Source organism: Globicephala melas, chromosome 16 (genome assembly GCF_963455315.2).
Source record: "Globicephala melas chromosome 16, mGloMel1.2, whole genome shotgun sequence".
Taxonomy (NCBI): domain Eukaryota; kingdom Metazoa; phylum Chordata; class Mammalia; order Artiodactyla; family Delphinidae; genus Globicephala; species Globicephala melas.
This window is the reverse complement of record NC_083329.1, coordinates 9,133,915-9,153,561: the sequence shown is the minus strand read 5'-3', so window position 1 is coordinate 9,153,561 and position 19,647 is coordinate 9,133,915. Positions and strand designations below refer to the sequence as shown.

General features: G+C 38.9%; 1 protein-coding gene across 4 annotated transcripts in view; it reads left to right on the top strand.

The window, feature by feature from the left end:
* Positions 1-19,647, top strand: part of PLEKHA1 (pleckstrin homology domain containing A1) — a 58,558-nt gene that overhangs the window by 15,934 nt on the left and 22,977 nt on the right. For all 4 annotated transcript variants that reach the window (XM_030839317.3, XM_030839318.3, XM_030839316.3 and 1 more), the window contains 3 exons: positions 10,033-10,089; positions 12,334-12,379; positions 18,547-18,644. In XM_030839317.3, the coding sequence (XP_030695177.1) occupies positions 10,033-10,089; positions 12,334-12,379; positions 18,547-18,644 (201 nt within the window). The remainder of the gene's footprint in view (positions 1-10,032; positions 10,090-12,333; positions 12,380-18,546; positions 18,645-19,647) is intronic.

Here is a 19,647-nt window from a genome sequence, read left to right as displayed (position 1 = left end):
TACCCATCCCTTTATCTGTGGCACAATCCCTTCCCAAACTCCTTTTCCCAAGGTGGAAAGTAACTTAGCCCCCTTTGACTCCCTCTGATTACAGTTTATTAGATTCCAGTTTCGGTTTTCCTCCCCCATGCAAACCACTGCTCAGTCCTGCCTGTGAGCTCTCTCTCATTTGTCTTCATAAGATCTGGCTGACTCGTATATAGTTTCTCCTGAATTTTATTTATAACTCCTTGATTGTTTTTCTGTCTTTATATGTAATAGAGTCTTCTTAGAATTTCTCCTTTTGTCGGTACTTCCCACTTAAACAGAGCTAAAAGAAGAAAAGTACAAAATAGAATATGTTTATTACACTGAAGGAACCATAAGCTTGAATTTCAGAGGAAAGGTGTGATTATAGCTAGCAGAGGGAGTGAAAGTCTTGACGGAGGTGGTAACATTTGAAATTGATCTAGAAGAATGGGTATGATTTTGGCCAAGAGGTGGAGAAGTGGGTATTCTGGTGCTCAAAGAATAGCATGGGCAGGAAATCAAAGTAAGAAACCCTGTAGTGTATTTGGAAAATAGTTCACTTTGGCTATAGCAGGGAGGGTATATGTTAAAGTTTGGACTCAGCTAGATCTTTTTCACATGAACTCTTCTAAAGCCAGATTTCTGTGGTGTAATTAGCCCATTAGTGTTTTTGAATGTAGTATAGAATTTTAAATCTGTCTTTTTATTCAGTTCTTAATAATTTTATCTCTTCATTCCAACTGATAAGAATCTTTTACAATCTGCATTCTACTGTCCAGTGTATTAGCCATCAATACCAGCTTTGTGTCACTTTAAAATGTATTAAGGCACATCTCTTCATGAAAACTTTAGTAAAATGTCTTGATAAGATTATTGTGGTTGAACCACATGAAATTGCCAATATACCACCATTTTGATCTACTAAAAAACGGCAATTTCATATGATTCAATCTGGTTGCTATGTTAAGTGCTGTAACACTGACTGCTTTACTGATCATAGTAACCCTGATAATGAAAGAAGTTAGTTTGGCTCACTTGTCCTTAGGGAGCCGTTCTTCCTCTGATCACTGCTTTCTTTACCACTAACCATTGGTTTAAAAATCCATTGTAGTGTATTACTAGGGATCAATTTGGGGCTTTCTGTGTTGTTTTTTTAAAAATAAATAAATTTATTTATTTATTTATGGCTGTGTTGGGTCTTTGCTGCTGCACGCAGGCTTTCTCTAGTTGCAGTGAGCAGGGGCTACTCTTTGTTGTGGTGAGTGGGCTTCTCATCGCGGTGGCTTCTCTTGCTGTGGAGCATGGGCTCTAGGCACTCGGGCTTCAGTAGTTGTGGCACGTGGGCTCAGTAGTTGTGGCTTGCGGGCTCTAGAGCACAGGCTCAGTAGTTGTGGCACACAGGCTTAGTTGCTCCGCGGCATGTGGGATCTTCCCGGACCAGGGCTCAAACCCGTGTCTCCTGCATTGGCAGGTGTATTTTTAACCACTGCGCCACTAGGGAAGTCCCGGCGCTTTCTGTGTTTTATTGAGGGAATGAGAAGTGGTGGAGAATTAAATAACTAAGTAGCTTTATTAGGAAGTGAATTTGAGAAAACTTGAAAGAGTATTTTGGCAAAATGAGTACAGGAACTCATGAGAACAAACGGTTTCTTTCCCTTTTTATCTTAAATGTCAGATTGGTTTATTATTTCTTGTTCATTGTCGAGTAACAAATTTTGAAACCCAGATTTTTTCTGGTTGAACTTGGCAGTAATCGTACCAGTTCTTAGAAACTAGGTATTTTGAATATCATTTTATCTCCCAGCTACTTATATTTCCTTTTACTGTGCCACTATTTAATCTGTGACGCTTTATGTCATGCAGTGATGACATAGTTGCTCATTTCTCTTCCTCACACACGGGGTTAGAGCTGTATTCAGCTAGTTCAAATAATAGACTTATGGAGGACTTAAAAGAAAAATAATGATTTTGAATGGAAGGATAGCAGTGTTTGAAAAAAAGTCACATTGGTAGTGGTTAGGAGATCTTGAAGATATTTTAACATTTCATTTTCTTATCCAAAATTTTTTAAAAAACCTTTAAACATAAAACATTTTATATAAAAACACAACCATTTAAAGGTATATATTAAAAATTATAATTTTATTTTATATACATATTTATGGAGATTTAAATTTGGAAGCTCGTACAGTCTGTAGTTTAAAGCAGAACATAATAGAGTTGTAGTTTACATAGAAACTACAGGTTTTGAAAAGACCTGTCCCTGTAAACAATAATCAGTTCATGTTTGTGAATCTTAAGTCTTTTAAATTTCTAGGCTTCCATAGAATTAAATGTTTCTGCTAAGCTTATAGAGGTTTGAGAAAGGTACCTCCTAATCATTCCTGGGAACAAGCCCACAGATTTTTTTATTAAATATTTATTTATTTATGTGGCTGCATCGGGGTCTTAGATGCGGCATGTGGGATCTTTTGTTGCCGCATCTGGGCTTCTCTGTAGCTGTGGTGCATGGGCTCCAGAGGAGGGTTCCCTTTTCTCCACACCTTCTCCCGCACTTATTGTTTGTAGATTTTTTGATAATGGCCATTCTGCCAGTGTGAGGTGATACCTCATTGTAGTTTTGATTTGCATTTCTCTAATGATTAGTGATGTTGAGCATCCTTTCATGTGTTTGTTGGCAATCTGCATATCTTCTTTGTAGAAATGTCTATTTAGGTCTTCTGCCCATTTTTAGATTGGGTTGTTTGTTTTTCTTGATATTCAGCTGCATGTGCTGCTTGCATATTTTGGAGATTAATCCTTTGTCATTTGCTTCATTTGCAAATATTTTCTCCCATTCTGAGGGTTGTCTTTTCATCTTGTTTATGGTTTCCTTTGCTGTGCAAAAGCTTTTAAGTTTCATTAGGTCCCATTTGTTTATTTTTGTTTTTATTTCCATTTCTCTAGGAGCTGGGTCAAAAAGGATCTTGCTGTGATTTATGTCATAGAGTGTTCTGCCTATGTTACCCTCTAAGAGTTTTATAGTGTCTGGCCTTAAATTTAGGTCTTTAATCCATTTTGAGTTTTTTTGTGTATGGTGTTAGGGAGTGTTCTAATTTCATTCTTTTACATGTAGCTGTCTAGTTTTCCCAGCACCACTTATTGAAGAGGCTGTCTTTTCTCCATTGTATACTCTTGCCTCCTTTATCAAAGACAAGGTGACCATATGTGTGTGGGTTTATCTCTGGGCTTTCTATCCTGTTCCATTGATCTATATTTCTGTTTTTGTGCCAGTACCATACTGTCTTGATTACTGTAGCTTTGTAGTATAGTCTGAAGTCAGGGAGCCTGATTCCTCCAGCTCCATTTTTCTTTCTCAAGATTGCTTTGGCTATTCGGGGTCTTTTGTGTTTCCATACAACTTGTGTGATTTTTTTGCTCTAGTTCTGTGAAAAATGTCATTGGTAGTTTGATAGGGATTGCATTGAATCTGTAGATTGCTTTGGGTAGTATAGTCATTTTCACAGTGTTGATTCTTCCAGTCCAAGAACTTGGTATATCTCTCCATCTGTTTGTATCATCTTTAATTTCTTTCATCAGTTTCTTATAGTTTTCTGCATACAGGTCTTTCGTCTCCTTAGGTAGGTTTATTCCTAGGTATTTTCTTTTTTTGTTGCAGTGGTAAATGGGAGTGTTTCCTTAATTTCTCTTTCAGATTTTTCATCATTCGTGTATAGGAATGCAAGAGATTTCTGTGCATTAATTTTGTGTCCTGCTACTTTACCAAGTTCATTGATTAGCTCTAGTAGTTTTCTGGTAGCATCTTTAGGATTCTCTATGTATAGTATCACGTCATCTGCAAACAGTGACACTTTTACTTCTTCTTTTCCAATTTGTATTCCTTTTATTTATTTTTCTTTTCTGATTGCTGTGGCTAAAACTTCCAAAACTGTGTTGAATAATAGTGGTGAGGGTGGGCATCCTTGTCGTGTTCCTGATTTTAGAGGAAATGGCTTCAGTTTTTCACCATTGAGAATGACGTTGGCTGTGGGTTTGTCATATATGGCCTTTATTATGTTGAGATAAGTTCCCTCTGTGCCTACTTTCTGGAGAGTTTTTATCATAAATGGGTGTTGAATTTTGTCGAAAGCTTTCTCTGCATCTATTGAGATGATCATATGGTTTTTCTTCTTCAATTTGTTAATATGGTTTATGACATTGATTGATTTGCATGTATTGAAGAGTCCTTGCATTCCTGGGATAAACCCCACTTGATCATGGTGTATGATCCTTTTAATGTGCTGTTGGATTCTGTTTTCTAGTATTTTGTTGAGGATTTTTGCATCCATGTTCATCAGTGATATTGGTCTGTAGTTTTCTTTTTTTGTGACATCTTTGGTTTTAGTATCAGGGTGATGGTGGCCTCATAGAGTGAGTTTGGGAGTGTTCCTCTCTCTGCTGTATTTTGGAAGAGTTTGAGAAGGATAGGTGTTAGCTGTGCTCTAAATGTTTGCTAGAATTCGCCTGTGAAGCCATTTGGTCCTGGGCTTTTTGTTTGTTAGAAGATTTTTAATCACAGTTTCAATTTCAGTGCTTGTGACTGGTCTGTTTATATTTTCTATTTCTTCCTGGTTCAGTCTCGGAAGCTTGTGCTTTTCTAAGAATTTGTCCATTTCTTCTAGGTTGTCTGCTTTATGGGCATATAGTTGTTTGTAGTAATCTCTCATGATCCTTTGTATTTCTGCAGCGTCAGTTGTTACTTCTCCTTTTTCTTTTCTAATTCTGTTGATTTGAGTCTTCTCTCTTTTTTTCTTGATGAGTCTGGCTACTGGTTTCAATTCTGTTTATCTTCTCAAAGAACCGGCTTTTAGTTTTATTGATCCTTGCTATTGTTTCCTTCATATTTTTCATTTATTTCTGACCTGATCTTTATGATTTCTTTCCTTCTGCTACCTTTAGGGTTTTTTTGTTCTTCTTTCTCTAATTGCTTTAGGTGTAAGGTTAGGTAGTTTATTTGAGATGTTTCTTTTTTCTTGAGGTAGGATTGTATTGCTGTAAACTTCCCTCTTAGAACCGCTTTTGCTGCATCCCATAGGTTTTGGGTCGTCGTGTTTTCATTGTCATTTGTTTCTAGGTATTTTTTGATTTCCTCTTTGATTTCTTCCATGATCTCTTGGTTATTTAGTAGTGTATTGTTTAGTCTCCATGTGTTTGTATTTTTTACAGTTTTTTCCCTGTGATTGATATCTAGTCTCATAGCGTTGTGGTCGGAAAAGATACTTGATACAATTTCAATTTTCTTAAATTTACCAAGGCTTGATTTGTGACCCAAGATACGATCTATCCTGGAGAGTGTTCCATGAGCACTTGAGAAGAAAGTGTGTTCTGTTTTTTTTGGATGGAATGTCCTATAAATATCAGTTAAGTCCCATCTTGTCTAATATGTCATTTAAAGCTTGTGTTTCCGTATTTATTTTCATTTTGGATGATCTGTCCATTGGTGAAAGTGCGGTATTAAAGTCCCCTACCCTTGTGTTACTGTCGATTTCCCCTTTTATGGCTGTTAGCATTTGCCTTATGTATGGAGGTGCTCTTATGTTGGGTGCATAAACATTTACAGTTGTTATATCTTCTTCTTGGATTGATCCCTTGATCATTATGTAGTGTCCTTCTTTGTCTCTTGTAATAGTCTTTATTTTAAAGTCTATTTTATCTGATATGAGAATTGCTACTCCAGCTTTCTTTTGATTTCCATTTGCATGGAATACATTTTTCCATCCCTTCACTTTCAGTCTGTATGTGTCCCTAGGTCTGAAGTGGGTCTCTTGTAGACAGCATATATACAGGTCTTGTTTTTGTATCCATTCAGCCAGTCTGTGTCTTTTGGTTGGAGCATTTAATGCATTTACATTTAAGGTAATTATCGATATGTATGTTCCTATTACCATTTTCTCAATTGTTTTGGGTTTGTTTTTGTAGGTGTTTACCTTCTCTTGTGTTTCCTGCCTAGAGAAGTTCCTTTAGCATTTGTTGTAAAGCTGGTTTGGTGGTGCTGAATTCTCTTAACTTTTGCTTGTCTGTAAATGTTTTAATTTCTCCATCGAATCTGAATGAGGTCCTTGCTGGGTAGAGTAATCTTGGTTGTAGCTTTTTCCCTTTCATCGCTTTAAATACGTCCTGCCACTCCTTTCTGGCTTGCAGAGTTTCTGCTGAAAGATCAGCTGTTAACCTTATGGGGATTCCCTTGTATGTTATTTGTTGCTTTTTCCTTGCTGCTTTTAATATTTTTTCTTTGTATTTAATTTTTGATAGTTTGATTAATATGTGTCCTGGTGTGTTTCTCCTTGGATTTATCCTGTATGGGACTCTCTGTGCTTCCTGGACTTCATTGACTGTTTCGTTTCCCATGTTAAGGAAGTTTTCAACTATAATGTCTTCAAATATTTTCTTAGTCCGTTTCTTTTTCTCTTCTTCTGGGACCCCTATAATTCAAATGTTGGTGCGTTTAATGTTGTTCCAGAGGTCTCTGAGATTGTCCTCAATTTTTTCATTCTTTTTTCTTTATTCTGCTCTGCTGTAGTTATTTCCACTATTTTATCTTCCAGGTCACTTATCTGTTCTTCTGCCTCAGTTATTCTGCTATTGATTCCTTCTAGAGAATTTTTAATTTCATTTATTGTGTCGTTCATCATTGTTTGTTTGCTCTTTAGTTCTTCTAGGTCCTTGGTAAACGTTTCTTATATTTTCTCCATTCTATTTCCAAGAATTTGGATCATCTTCACTATCATTACTCTGAATTCTTTTTCAGGTAGACTGCCTATTTCTTCTTCCTTTGTTTGGTCTGGTGGGTTTTTATCTTGCTCCTTCATCTGCTGCGTATTTCTCTGTCTTCTCATTTTGCTTGACTTGCTGTGCTTAGGGTCTCCTTTTTGCAGCCTGCAGGTTCATAGTTCCCGTTGTTTTTAGTGTCTGCCCCCAGTGGGTAAGGTTGGTTCAGGGTTGTGTAGGCTTCCTGGTGGAGGGGACTGGTGCCTATGTTCTGGTGGGTGGGGCTGGATCTTGACTTTCTGGTGGGCAGGGCTACGTCCAATGGTGTGTTTTGGGGTGTCTGTGAACTTAGTATCATTTTAGGCAGCCTCTCTGCTAATAGGTGGGTTGTATTCCTGTCTTGCTGGTTGTTTGGCATGGGGCGTCCAACACTGGAGCTTGCTGGCCGTTGGGTGGAGCTGGGTTTTAGTGTTGAGATGGAGATCTCTGGGAGAGCTCTCGCTGATTGATATTACATGGGGCCGGGAGGTCTCTGGTGGTCCAATGTCCTGAACTTGGCTCTCCCGCCTCAGAGGCTCAGGCCTGACACCAGACCAGAGCACCAAGAGTCTGTCAGCCACATGGCTCAGAAGAAAAGGGAGGGAAAAAAAGTAAGTAAATAAATGAATAAAATAATTAAAATTAAAAAAAATTATTAAAATAAAAAAGTAATAAAAAAAAGAGAGCAACCAAACCAGTAAACAAATCCACCAATGATAACAAGCACTAAAAACTATACTAAGATAAACGTAAAAATCAGAAACAAGTCAGTCGTAGACAGCAAACCCCAAGTCTACAGTTGCTTCTAAAGTCCACCGCCTCAATTTTGGCTTGATTTGTTGTCTATTCAGGTATTCCACAGATGCAGGGTACCTCAGGTTGATTGTGGGGATTTAATCCACTGCTCCTGAGGCTGCTGGGAGAGATTTCCCTTTCTCTTCGTTCTTCGCACAGCTCCTGGGGTTCAGCTTTGGTTTTGTCCTCACCTCTGCGTGTAGGTTGCCCTCAGCCTTCTGTTCCTACCCAGACAGGACGGGGTTAAAGCAGCAGCTGATTAGGGCGCTCTGGCTCATTCAAGCTAGGGGGTGGGAGGGGTATGGTAGTTAGAGTTGGAACGTGGGAGGAACCTGCAGCGGCAGAGGCTGGCGTGACACTGCAACAGCCTGAGGCGTGCTGTGTGTTCTCCCAGGGAAGTTGTCCCTGGATCGTGGGACCCCTGGCAGTGGCGGGCTGCAAAGGCTCCTGAGCGCGGGTGTGGATAGTGACCTGTGCTTGCACACAGGGTTCCTGGGGCTGCAGCAGCAGCATTAGTGTTTCACGCCCATCTCTGGGGTCTGAGCTGATAGCTATGGCTCGCGCCTGTCTCTGGAGCTTGTTAAGGCAGTGCTCTGCCTTCTGTGGGCAGACAGGGAAGGATTCCCCTCTCCTCACACACCCTGAAACAATGGTCTCTTGCCTCTTAGGCAGGTACAGACTTTTTTCCGGACTCCCTCCTGGCTAGCTGTGGCACACTAGCCCCCTTCAGGCTGTGTTCACGCAGCCAGCCCCAGTCCTGTCTCTGGGATCTGACCTCCAAAGCCCGAGCCTCAGCTCCCAGCCCTGACCTGCCCCGGCAGGTGAGCACACAAGCCTCTCTGGCTGGTGAGTGCTGGTTGGCACCGATCCTCTCTGTGCGGGAATCTTTCCGCTTTGCCCTCTGCACCCCTGTTGCTGTGCTCTCCTCCGTGACTCTGAAGCTTCCCCCCTGCCCACCCCCCTCCCACCCCCATCTCTTCCAGTGAAGGGGCTTCCTAGTGTGTGGAAACTTTTCCTCCTTCACAGCTCCCTCCCAGAGGTGCAGGTCCCATCCCTATTCTTTTGTCTCTGTTTTTTCTTTTTTCTTTTACCCTTCCCAGGTACATGGGGAGTTTCTTGCGTTTTGGCAAGTCTGAGGTCTTCTGCTAGCATTCAGTTGGTGTTCTGTAGGAGTTGTTCCACCTGTAGATGTATTTTTGATGTATTTGGGGAGGAAGGTGATCTCCATGTCTTACTCCTCTGCCACCTTGAAGGTCCCAAAAGGTTGATTCTTAATCTACAGTGGAGGAAACATTCAAAATCAAGATTGTTTTACTTTTGAAATCTGTCAGTCTTTGCGTTTATATTTATTACTTTTTTCCAGATTCTTTTATCTGATTTTCCCACCTCCATCTTCCCCTTTATATAATCCATCCAGTTTGTTATAAGATATATTAATTAAAACACAGTTTGATTACAGAACTGCTCACAAAGCCTTCTTTAATGTTTTCAAATTCTTAACAGTATAAATTCCTTGCTAGTTTGTTTCTTATTTAGGTCCTGTATAATTAGGTTCTTAGTTCAAGTTCCTAAACTGCTGTTTCTTTCTTCAGCCCTATATGACTCTATATTATGGCCCAACACAGCCTTTTTCCCATTTCAGTAGAGAGCTTCTGGACATCCTCATCTGCTTGCTGTAGCTCATCTGTTTTCTCTGCCTGGAATATTCTCTCTCCTGCTTTTTGTGTTTCAGAATTTTTCTTTAATAAAGTACAGCTTAAAAGCCCTTCATTCTTTCACTGAGTCTTTCCTGATAGCCTCAGCATGAAATGATTCTCCTTCTTCTTAATTTACCCTTAGCTCTTTTAAGACACAAACTACATCTTAAACTTGTTAAGGGAAGAATAAAAATATTTTTTTATGAAAGTGCCAATATATACATTCCCTGAATATGGTTTTAAAAGTATCAATAATTTTTTGGAAAAATGGTATAAATGTAGATTAGTTATGGTGTAATAAATACTAATATAATTTAAATGAGGGAAAATTCAGTCTTTTTCAAGAGATATATTTGATTTAAAAATTTTAATAAAACAAAGTTACATGTATACTCTTGAAATTTCTTACATTTGTGTTTGTTTTATGTCTAAATATTTTTCCCCATTGCTTTCTGGAGTAAAATCTGATCTTGTTTATGAAAAAGAAAAGTTTAGATACAGTGCTATCAAAATAGCCTTTTAGTTATAAAATGCGTTGTGGTGGAACAGACTAGAGTTCAGTTTTGTTATCCATGTTGTCCACTTGATTTCAGACTTAGTAAATACTTGAACTGGAATGTTAATTTGTAAAGTGTGACATTTAAAAAAATCTGATTTCTTAACTTTTTTGGTGTGTGTAGAACATTTTATATGAAATAAATTTGTAATGTTGGATAATAATTATATATTAATAATCTGTTTATAGAACCTGCCTTCTGGATCATCACGTGTTGGAGCCATTAAACTTACCTACATTTCAAAGGTAGTCTCTCTGTATTGTCTTACATTCATGCATGAATTAAAATCCCTTAGAATGAGAGTGTGAATAAAAGGAGCCATCTCCTCGCTTTGCCATTTAAGATGATGTTCTGGTTCATATTACATTGAAAACAGTACCTGATTACTATGTTTAGGAAGTTCTTTGATAAAATTAGGAAGAATATGGAGTTAAATTACAGGATGTGGCAAATTGAAAAGTTAACATTAACTTTTATGATCAGGTATATGAACGTCAGAAGGGGAGATTCATCTGTTACCAATTAGGTTCTGTCTTTGGGAAATCTGGAGAAGATTTTTCTAAGTCTGTATTTATTTATTTAAACTGTAATTTTTAATCTCATTACCTTTGTTTGTTCCTTTATGTTTTACTTTGAGGAAAATATGAACCATCTTCATGATAAAAGCTGGGTTTTTTTCCCTCATTTGACTTTGTCTCTACTAACTTGTTTTCTTGTTTGTTGATTTTTCTGGAATTTTTGCAATACTGTTTTTCTTTTCTTTTCAGAAATTTAGATTTGGTATTAGGTAGTTTTTTCCCTCTTATTGTCTTTTCTTAGTGTTTTGGGAACTGAGATAGAGAGATGCTGAGGAACTAGTTTTGTTTTACACAAAGTAATAAGCTTGATGATGACTTAAGATGAGATATGAAAAATAGCAACTCAGTATGATTAATATGCATATACATACTATTATGCATACACTGAGATTTGTTAGCAAAGGTCTTCAACAGAAGAACAATTTACAAGTGTGCCTCTATTTAAAAGAAAGCTATTTTGATTAAAAAAAGCTGTTATCAGCATCATAATAGAGCTATTCATTCTCATTGACCAAAAAAATTACATATTTAAAGGGAACCATTTTATGTTAAAGCCATATTATGTAAATTTGCAAAAGACAAATATTGTTGAAGTATATCTCAAGTGTTCCTGTAAATTTAAGACATTTAGTAATACTTCAGGGTATCTTACAGCTTAAATTCTATAGAGACTATCATTAGGAAGCAAGTGTAGAATTACATTGTAGAATAAATTGTAGATAATTCCGGCCCCCACCTCCCCTTTACTTGATTGCCTACAGTAAAGGTATACTACAATGTAAATATGCTGCCAGGGACCTTTGACTCTTAATGAAGTGATGTGGAAAGGCCTGTTTTCTTGGAATAGGCATTTGAGGTAGAAATTGCCCATGTGCCTGTATCTTTTCAATTGCTTGTTGCCTGGTCTTTTTAAAAATTAAGGTATTAACTCAGCAAAGCAGGCAGACTGACTGGCCAGCTGCATTCCCCTCCTCCATTGCTTCCTTTTTAAAATATAACCTTCCCTGTGTAGTTCTGTTAGGTTTCATCTCTGTCCCACAGCTTACTGAAGTTGGAATTGTACACCTTGTACTCTACTTTAGACATGCCACTTTTTCCCCAGAATTAATTCCTGGAACAAATTTCATTGTGACTCACTGCTCAATTTGTAGTTGAGATCAGTCAGGAACCCCAGACTTAGAATTCCTTCTGAAGGTACAGAACAGATGCTACAGTTGTAAGTTCTAACACTGGGCAACAGCATGGCAACAGTCGTGAATGGGCTTCCATGTGAGCTACTTTATTTAAAGGGCTAGCAGCAACCAGGTGCAACTAGTTGCTTCACCTTCTATACGGGACCATGTGCCGCTTTTAGTAAAGGAGGGGCCCATTATTATCCTAGGGTATTTTAATGTACAAGTGGGAATCCAGTGCCATTTTGATTCCCTCATTGCAGGTTAATGCCTTCTGGATTTTTGGACTTTATTAAATATACAATCTCCCCCTTACCCACCACCATTTCCTCATGCAGTTCACAGCTAATTTAGAAATATGCAATTTGGCAAGAATTCATAGTTTCTGTGGTGTATTCATTGAGGGTATTTTGAAAACTACATTAAACCAAAAATATGTGTATGTGTGACATAAAACTTAATGGTTTATTTTCAATTTCTTTGCACTTCCTTTGAAGAAAAAACAATTTTGTTCAAAGAGAGCATGGAAGTATCATTTGTTTTAAACATCTTAAAGTTGGAACCCATATTCTAAATTTAATTTACAGTTCTTTTCCAGTTGCCTTAAAGTTCAATTTTAGATCTGTGTGCTAAATGTGTATGATTACTGGGAAATCATACATGTGGAATTCACATAGTGTTTAAGATTGGTTATAGTAGCACATGAAGAAGTGAGTGATTCATCTCTCTTTCTTGTTAGGTTAGCGATGCAACTAAGCTAAGGCCAAAGGCTGAGTTCTGTTTTGGTGAGTAGCCATATTTTATACGTTAGTTATTTTAAGTTAGACTAATATAATTTCATCATATTGTAAGAAAAAACAGTCACAGAAAACCACACAGCACAATCCTATAGGGTAATGAATTATTCTAAGGCAAATTCCCTTGAAACTGTCATCTGGTGAAGAAATAAAACTGCTCCCCAACCCCTGAAGCCTCTTTCCTGTGTCCCATCCCAGTCACAACCTCCTCCCACTCAGCCCATGTGTAATCATTATCTAGACATTTATAGTGATCACGTCCAGTGAGATTAATTTTAAACGCTCTACCCGATATTATTTGATATTCAATACTTAAATAACAGAAAGGATTTAGTTTGCAGCTTATGGGTAATGAGAAGTTTACAGTTTGGGAGCAAGGGTAGTTGAGGGTATTTGATTAAGTGCTCAGTGAACATTTAATGAATGTCTGGTATATGCACTGTGCTTGCCATGGGGCTATGAGAGTAATAAGAAGCAATTGCTGCCCTTAAGAATCTCACGGGCTGGCTGTCTCACAGACAGATACAGTACCAGGGAGTTATCGTTACATTTATCACAGGCGGTAGATAAAGCAATGTACAGTCTATTCAAGGAAGAGCTTCAGATCCTTTTTGGAGATCTTGGGAGTGAAGGGAGCCACACTGGATGAGACTAACCTGATCATCCTTTATCACTGGGGAGAAAAGCTGGGAGGACAGAGGCGTGCAGAGGAGAAGAACAAGGTGTGAGCAGAGAACTGAACACTCAGTAAAGCTGGAGAGAATGGTGAGAGACTGAAAAGTAGAAAGAGAGGAGTCAGGGTGTAACGTGTTGACAAGCGATTTTTTTTTTTTTTTTTGCGGTACGCAGGCCTCTCACTGCTGTGGCCTCTCCCGTTGCGGAGTACAGGCTCCGGACGCGCAGGCTTAGCGGCCATGGCTCACGGGCCCAGCCGCTCCGCGGCATGTGGGATCTTCCCGGACCGCGGCACGAACCCGTGTCCCCTGCATTGGCAGGCGGACTCTCAACCACTGCGCCACGAGGGAAGCCCGACAAGCGATTTTTTTTTGTTTGTTTCTTTTATTTTCTGGAAAACGAGAGAAGAGAAATTAGAGAGCATCTAGAAAGTAGATATAGGGTGAAGGAAGTTTTTTTTTTTTTTATGGATCGGAGAGCTTGATGCAAGTACATTAGTTAAGTGGCTTTTGAACTGCTGTTCCTAACATAGAGCCTGAATTGGGGGAAAGAGGAGGTATGAAGAACATCAAAAGGAAAAGCACAAGGACTCGGTGACTGGATATGTGGGAGTTGAAGGGAAGAGAGGTGTCCAGTAGGTTTGCTTCAAGGAAAGAAATGAGGGATCCAGGAGAGCAGATTAGATAGGGTGAAATGTTCGGTAAGGAGTTTGAATGGTGGGGAAACGTCCAAATGGAAATATTCTGGTGACAGTAATTGAGGACTGGATGGAGCTTGAAGATCAAGAATGGAAAACTTTAGAATCTGTTAAAATAGTGGGTGTACTTGAAGCTGGGAGGATCGATATGCTGTTACAGCGTATGTTAGTGGACATTAGTGATGAAATTATTGATGTCAGTTTCCAGCTGACATCAATAGGGACTATTTTACATTAAGTAAAAAAGATACTTCTTGGGGTAGAATTGATGTTAAATTTCTTTGTTTTCTTTTGCTTGAAAAGAGCAGGTTTCTTCTGTAGGCAGTATGTTAGGGATAGCATCTGATGGCAATCATATATATCCAGTAAGGAAATGTGATATGAGCAAGATGTAGTATAGCTGTTCAGAGAATCCTCTATAATGCTTTTATTGCCACTAAGAAACTAATAAAAAGTCATGTATTTATTACAAATTTATAATTTTTGGTTGCCAAATAGGAAAATGCCTCAGAACCTTGTTGAATGGAAGGCTACTGGGGGCAAGTCAAGTGATAGAGAACTTTGTATTTTGGAGTGTATCATGTGCATACTCTTGACAGGTCTTTAATGTAAAATCTCAAACATACAGTTTGAAGGGCTAGCAATAGACAGTAAAAGATTTGCCGTTCAGTTACTGGGGTATTTAGAATGAGTGATTTTAGTTGAAATCAGAGATTAACAGTTATTTATTGGTCTGCCAACAGTTTATTGGTCCTTTATATTAGAGGGAGTAAAGATTCATAAAATGTTTGCCTTCAGAGAGAGGCACTGGCTTCTAAAATGGAACTACAGCTTCCATTCAAAATGGCAACATAAAGACTTTCCTTCCCTGTTTCCTCTCAGATTGCCCCCAAACAGTGAGAACAAGAAACATCCAAACCATCTTTGCTGAAACTAGCAGATTTCTGTAATCCACAGTGTATAAAGATGGAAAGTGGATGGAGGAGGAATAAATGACTTGACAGAGTAGAAGAGACCAGTGGAAGGTAGCTATTTCCATGTCCTGCCCCCACGCCAGCTCTGGATAGACTAGGTGTTGGCTTTGGTCTGGGGAGGCAACAGGGAGGAGGGACCCAACACAGGGACTTTGTTTGCATGTCTACGTAGAAACAACCTCTAGTCCCTACCTCCATCTGGCTCCGGCAGGCAGCCACCCTTCCCCCATCCCAGCGAGGAATGGCATGTGTAGTATCTCCAGAAATAGAATCAGTGAGGCTGTGTGCGTGGGGACAGTAGTCTCAGAGAAGTGGGGGGATGAGGCATGAAACAGAAAATGGGAGGATTAAATGAAAACGTCTGCACGCTGAATGCAACTGTTTCCCGTGTCCAGGCCCAGAGCACCAGGCAGCCAGGTGGAGGTGGGGCAAGAATCTGAACACCCCAGAGAAGAGAGCCATAGGTACTGACAGCTGGGCGTTTCTGCCAGAGGAGATTGCTGTACAGCAAAGCCCACCAGTCAGAAACCCTACGTATATTCAAGAGAGCTTCCAATCCGTTTTTTGTTACCTTGTTTTTAAATATGGTACCAAAATGCAATCCTGGTCTTGGCCAGTCCAGGATTGCATGACATTTGAGAAGAAAGAACTGTCACATAGGAAAAAGAACATGAGACAATGCAAAACTCCAAAGAAGAAGTCAAAGAAAGCTAAAAATAAAACAAAGATAGATAGTAGGAGAGAAATAAGAAAATTAGAGTTTCCATTAAGAAAGCCAACGTCTGACTAATAGAGAAGGAAAGGATAGAGAAAGAGTAGCGATAGAGAAAATGGGAGAAAACTGGCAAAGAAATATAATAAAATGTCTCATAACCGTTTGACCCATAACCATATTTGAACCGTAACCAGTTGATCCTGGGGTGTGAAATGATTTTTGTTTGGAGTCAAGCTAATGTTTATGCTTCAGGTTTTATCCATTTGGTACATTCACTTTGATGGTAAAGACTTGAAATGAAATAAGGGAGTACTTAAGTGAAAAGATAGTAAGCACACAAGCCTCTGCTATGCATTCATTATACACAATGAAACCCTTGCTTTAAAAGCATGGGAAGTTACAGGTTTCATACAGTTTATTATTATTATTAAAAGTTTTTTCCTTCCTTTCCCTGTCCACTGTTCCCCCAGCATTGCTAATATAAGTTTTTAGTAATTTGCTTTACATTTTCCACAATACTTCTTTACTTGGAAACCACCAAGTGATGATGATGGTGATGATGATGATGATGAAGGTGATGAAGATGGTGAAAAAGAATATCTGTTCTATCCCAGGCACTGTGCTAGTTTCTTTACACAGATCACCTCCACCCCCCAAGGCAGGGATGGGTGGCATTCCACTTCATAGATGAGGAAAACAAGAGTCAGAGATTAAATACATTTCATAAGATGGTATTGCTAGTAAGTGCATGAGCTAGTCAGGTCTGCCAGCTCCAGGCTCTGATTCTCCCTCCTGTCGTATCACTGTGCCTCTTCCTGCCATTAAATAATGCTTAAAGCACATGATTTTTTATTCAGACTGCAAAGTGTGCTGAGAGTCTTTTTAGAGGTGTATTTGCCTCTCTTCTTTCCCTTCAAAGAGATCCTTATATAAATGTTATTTATTCAAAAATATGTGTATTAAGCACTTTATAGCAGGTGTAGTGTATTACCAAGAGCTTAGATTTTTAAACTCTTGAGATGTTTTAGGTAGTTGCCCAAAACAACATTGAGGAGGAAAATAGCTGTTATGAGGAGAGCTCAGCTTTAGCCGGAGCTGGAAAAAGATTATGAAAGGATGCTTTACTGATTGTTAGAAATTAAAAACAGAAGCTATATATTGACATATATAATAGCCTAGTGAGTTACTAATTTATCTTAATTTATATTTATGGCATTTATAATTTCTCCAATCTCTAGTAAGGTATAAAAGAACAGATTTATAGTGTGTTAAATTTCTTTAGGTCCAAACTAATTGTTTTATAGCACTTCACAAGATAAGACTCTCGTATCAATACAAGGAAGCTCTTGTTTAGTGTCTTGGTCTCAGTCTCAATTTCATAATCTTGTGTATTTGAGAAATAAGCTTTTTTCCCTTGAGGGTTTTCATTACCCGCTTCCCTTAGTCACATTCAACTGTTAGTATACCATTTAAAATTTTGATGGAGACTTTTGGAAGTTATTTGTATATTTACAAAAAAAAAAAATTGCAGCACTGTAGCTATTCAGATGCCTTATCTCCTAGAATAATGTTTGTTTTTAAAAATAAATCGTGTGATGTATAATTAATAAGCTTTAATTTGAACATTGACTAGTAGTTTGTCAACAACTATATGCAGGTGTGCTTTGCTTTATAGAAGTCGGTAGTCACTAAAGGGGTATATGTAAATTAAATTGCATAAAAAGTTCCAAATGTATTAAGATTATAAACATAAAGAAAATGCATAAGTGCTGGAAAAATAAAGCTGTTTATTTTTATAATCTTGAGTTGGAGAGACTTTCTTAATATGATGTGAAAGCTAGAATCATTAAAGGAAAAGAAGAAGATTGATAGACTGGTTCTGATTGATCAGAGATACCATGAACTAAGTGAAAAGACAAATGATAGACTGGGAAAAGTACTTGAAATAAAACAAAGGATTAATACAAAAGTGCTTATAAATCAGTAAAAAATAAATCAACAACTCGGTAGAAATATGGGTAAAGAAAATAAACAGCTCACAAAACAGATGCGGGTGGCCAATAAACATATAAAGCTAATTTGTCTCAGTAATCAAAGAAATTCATATTTAAACAAGGTATAATTTTTCACCAGTTAGGTTGACAGAGAGTCAGGAAAACACACCACACTTGGCATTTCAAACCCATGGCATTTGTTACAGGGAATTGGATAACCAGATGTTGAAAGGCTGAAGGAGCACAAAGGGAATGCTGAAGTAACCCACAAATTAGAACCTGCATGAAGCAGCTACCATCCCCAGGGCTGGAGAGAGGAAAGGGAGGAGATGGTCTTACCAGAACCTAGGACTCTCTGAGGGGACTGCAAGGCTGATGGAGGGAGGGAGCAGCAGAAGAGCCTGGAGCAGTGGCCGTTGTGTGTTGGCTGCTGCTGGAGGGAGACCAGCAAGAGCAGGACTCTGCATGGGAGTCCCCTCCGCCACCTCCCTCCCACCTTCCAGGCTCCCGCCAGGAGCTCCCATCGGCAGAACACGGCCCGTGCTGGCAAGGAGGTCTAGGAAATAATGTCACAGAGCCTTGGGGCTGAAAACAAGAGGTACTGGTGAGGACTATTAGACAAGATAGGCCTTTGGATACACTACTGGTAGGAGTGTAAATGGATTCAGCCTTTGGAGAAGACAATTTACTAATATCTATAAAAATGTTAAATGTGAATTTTCTTTGACCCAGTAAGCCTATGTTAAGAAATTTATCCTATGCTAGTGCTATCCCAAGTGTGGAGAAGTATACGTATATGTTTCATTGGGATATTTTATATAGTTTCAAAAATCAGAAATAGCCTAAATGCTCATTGACAGAGGATTGGCTAAATAAACTGTGGTATTTTTACATTCACTGAAAAACGTGGCCATTAAAAATGAGAGTTTTACCTATGTTATTGAGTGATAAAAGAAGTATCATATATGGTCTAACATTTTGTCAAATTCGAGAGAGTCACAATACTGAAGCTTGCAAGGTTTTTCAGCTGCTGCAGACATAAATTTAGAGGTAACAAGTGCAAAATTTCGTATGTTGTAGTTTGTTTTGTCTCTCAACAGTTATGAATGCAGGGATGAGGAAATATTTCCTACAAGCCAATGATCAGCAGGACCTAGTAGAATGGGTAAATGTGTTGAACAAAGCTATAAAAATTACAGTAAGTATTTGTACTTTTTGTGTGAAAAAATTTTAATGTGTGGATGTGATCTTTACAGTTTGTAACTGTAAAGTTACTGTAACTGTAACTGTAAAGTTACTGAGTGTCTTCAGCTTACCAACAGTTTGTCCCAGAGTTACTCAAAGTTTGTTTAAAACACAGGTTATAATGTGAATGAATTTTCTTGTACATGGTAACTATTGGCCCCTAAAATCAGCCCATAGATGCCTTTTTAACCCATTGTGTACCTAATAAGGGTCTATATTACTGTAGATTTTTTAAAAAAATTATTTATGATACTTTTTTTTTTAACTTTTTAAAAAAATTTATTTTTGGCTGCTTCGGGTCTTAGTTGCAGCATGCTGGATCTTCGTTTAGGCATGCGGGATCTTTCCTTGCAGCGCACGGGCTTCTCTCTAGTTGTGGCGTGAGGGTTCCAGAGCACGTGGGCTCTGTAGTTTGCGGCATGCAGGCTCTCTGGTTGAGGCGCGCAAGTTCAGTAGTTGTGGCGCTTGGACTTAGTTAACCCGCGTCATGTGGGACCTTAGTTCCCCGGCCAGGGATCGAACCTGTGTCCCCTGCATTGGAAGGCAGATTTTTTACCACTGGACCACCAGGGAAGTCCCTTACTGTAGATTTTAACCACTGTTTACAGTAGTGTTTCTAGGGGAAAATGCATGTAGAGTTTTACCTTGAGGATATGTTTTTACCCCCAGGGAAGATTAAGAGACTTCCTGCCACCTACCCAGGGAACAGGAGTGGCATTCCGTCTCTCCTCTAAGCCGTGACTGGGACTGGCGTTAGGTAGGTAGGAGTTGAAGATAGGAGTGGGACAAGGCAGACAAAGGGCTTAGAAATGACATATGGGGATAGAATAGGGACTGATTAGAAGAGCTGTGGCAACCAGAGGGTCCTGCCTGCGTGGTCCTTGAGGGGTTTGTCTCAGGCATCGCTTCTTTCCCTCCAGTTCCCGGGCACTTTCCTCCTATGCTGTAGCTTCCTG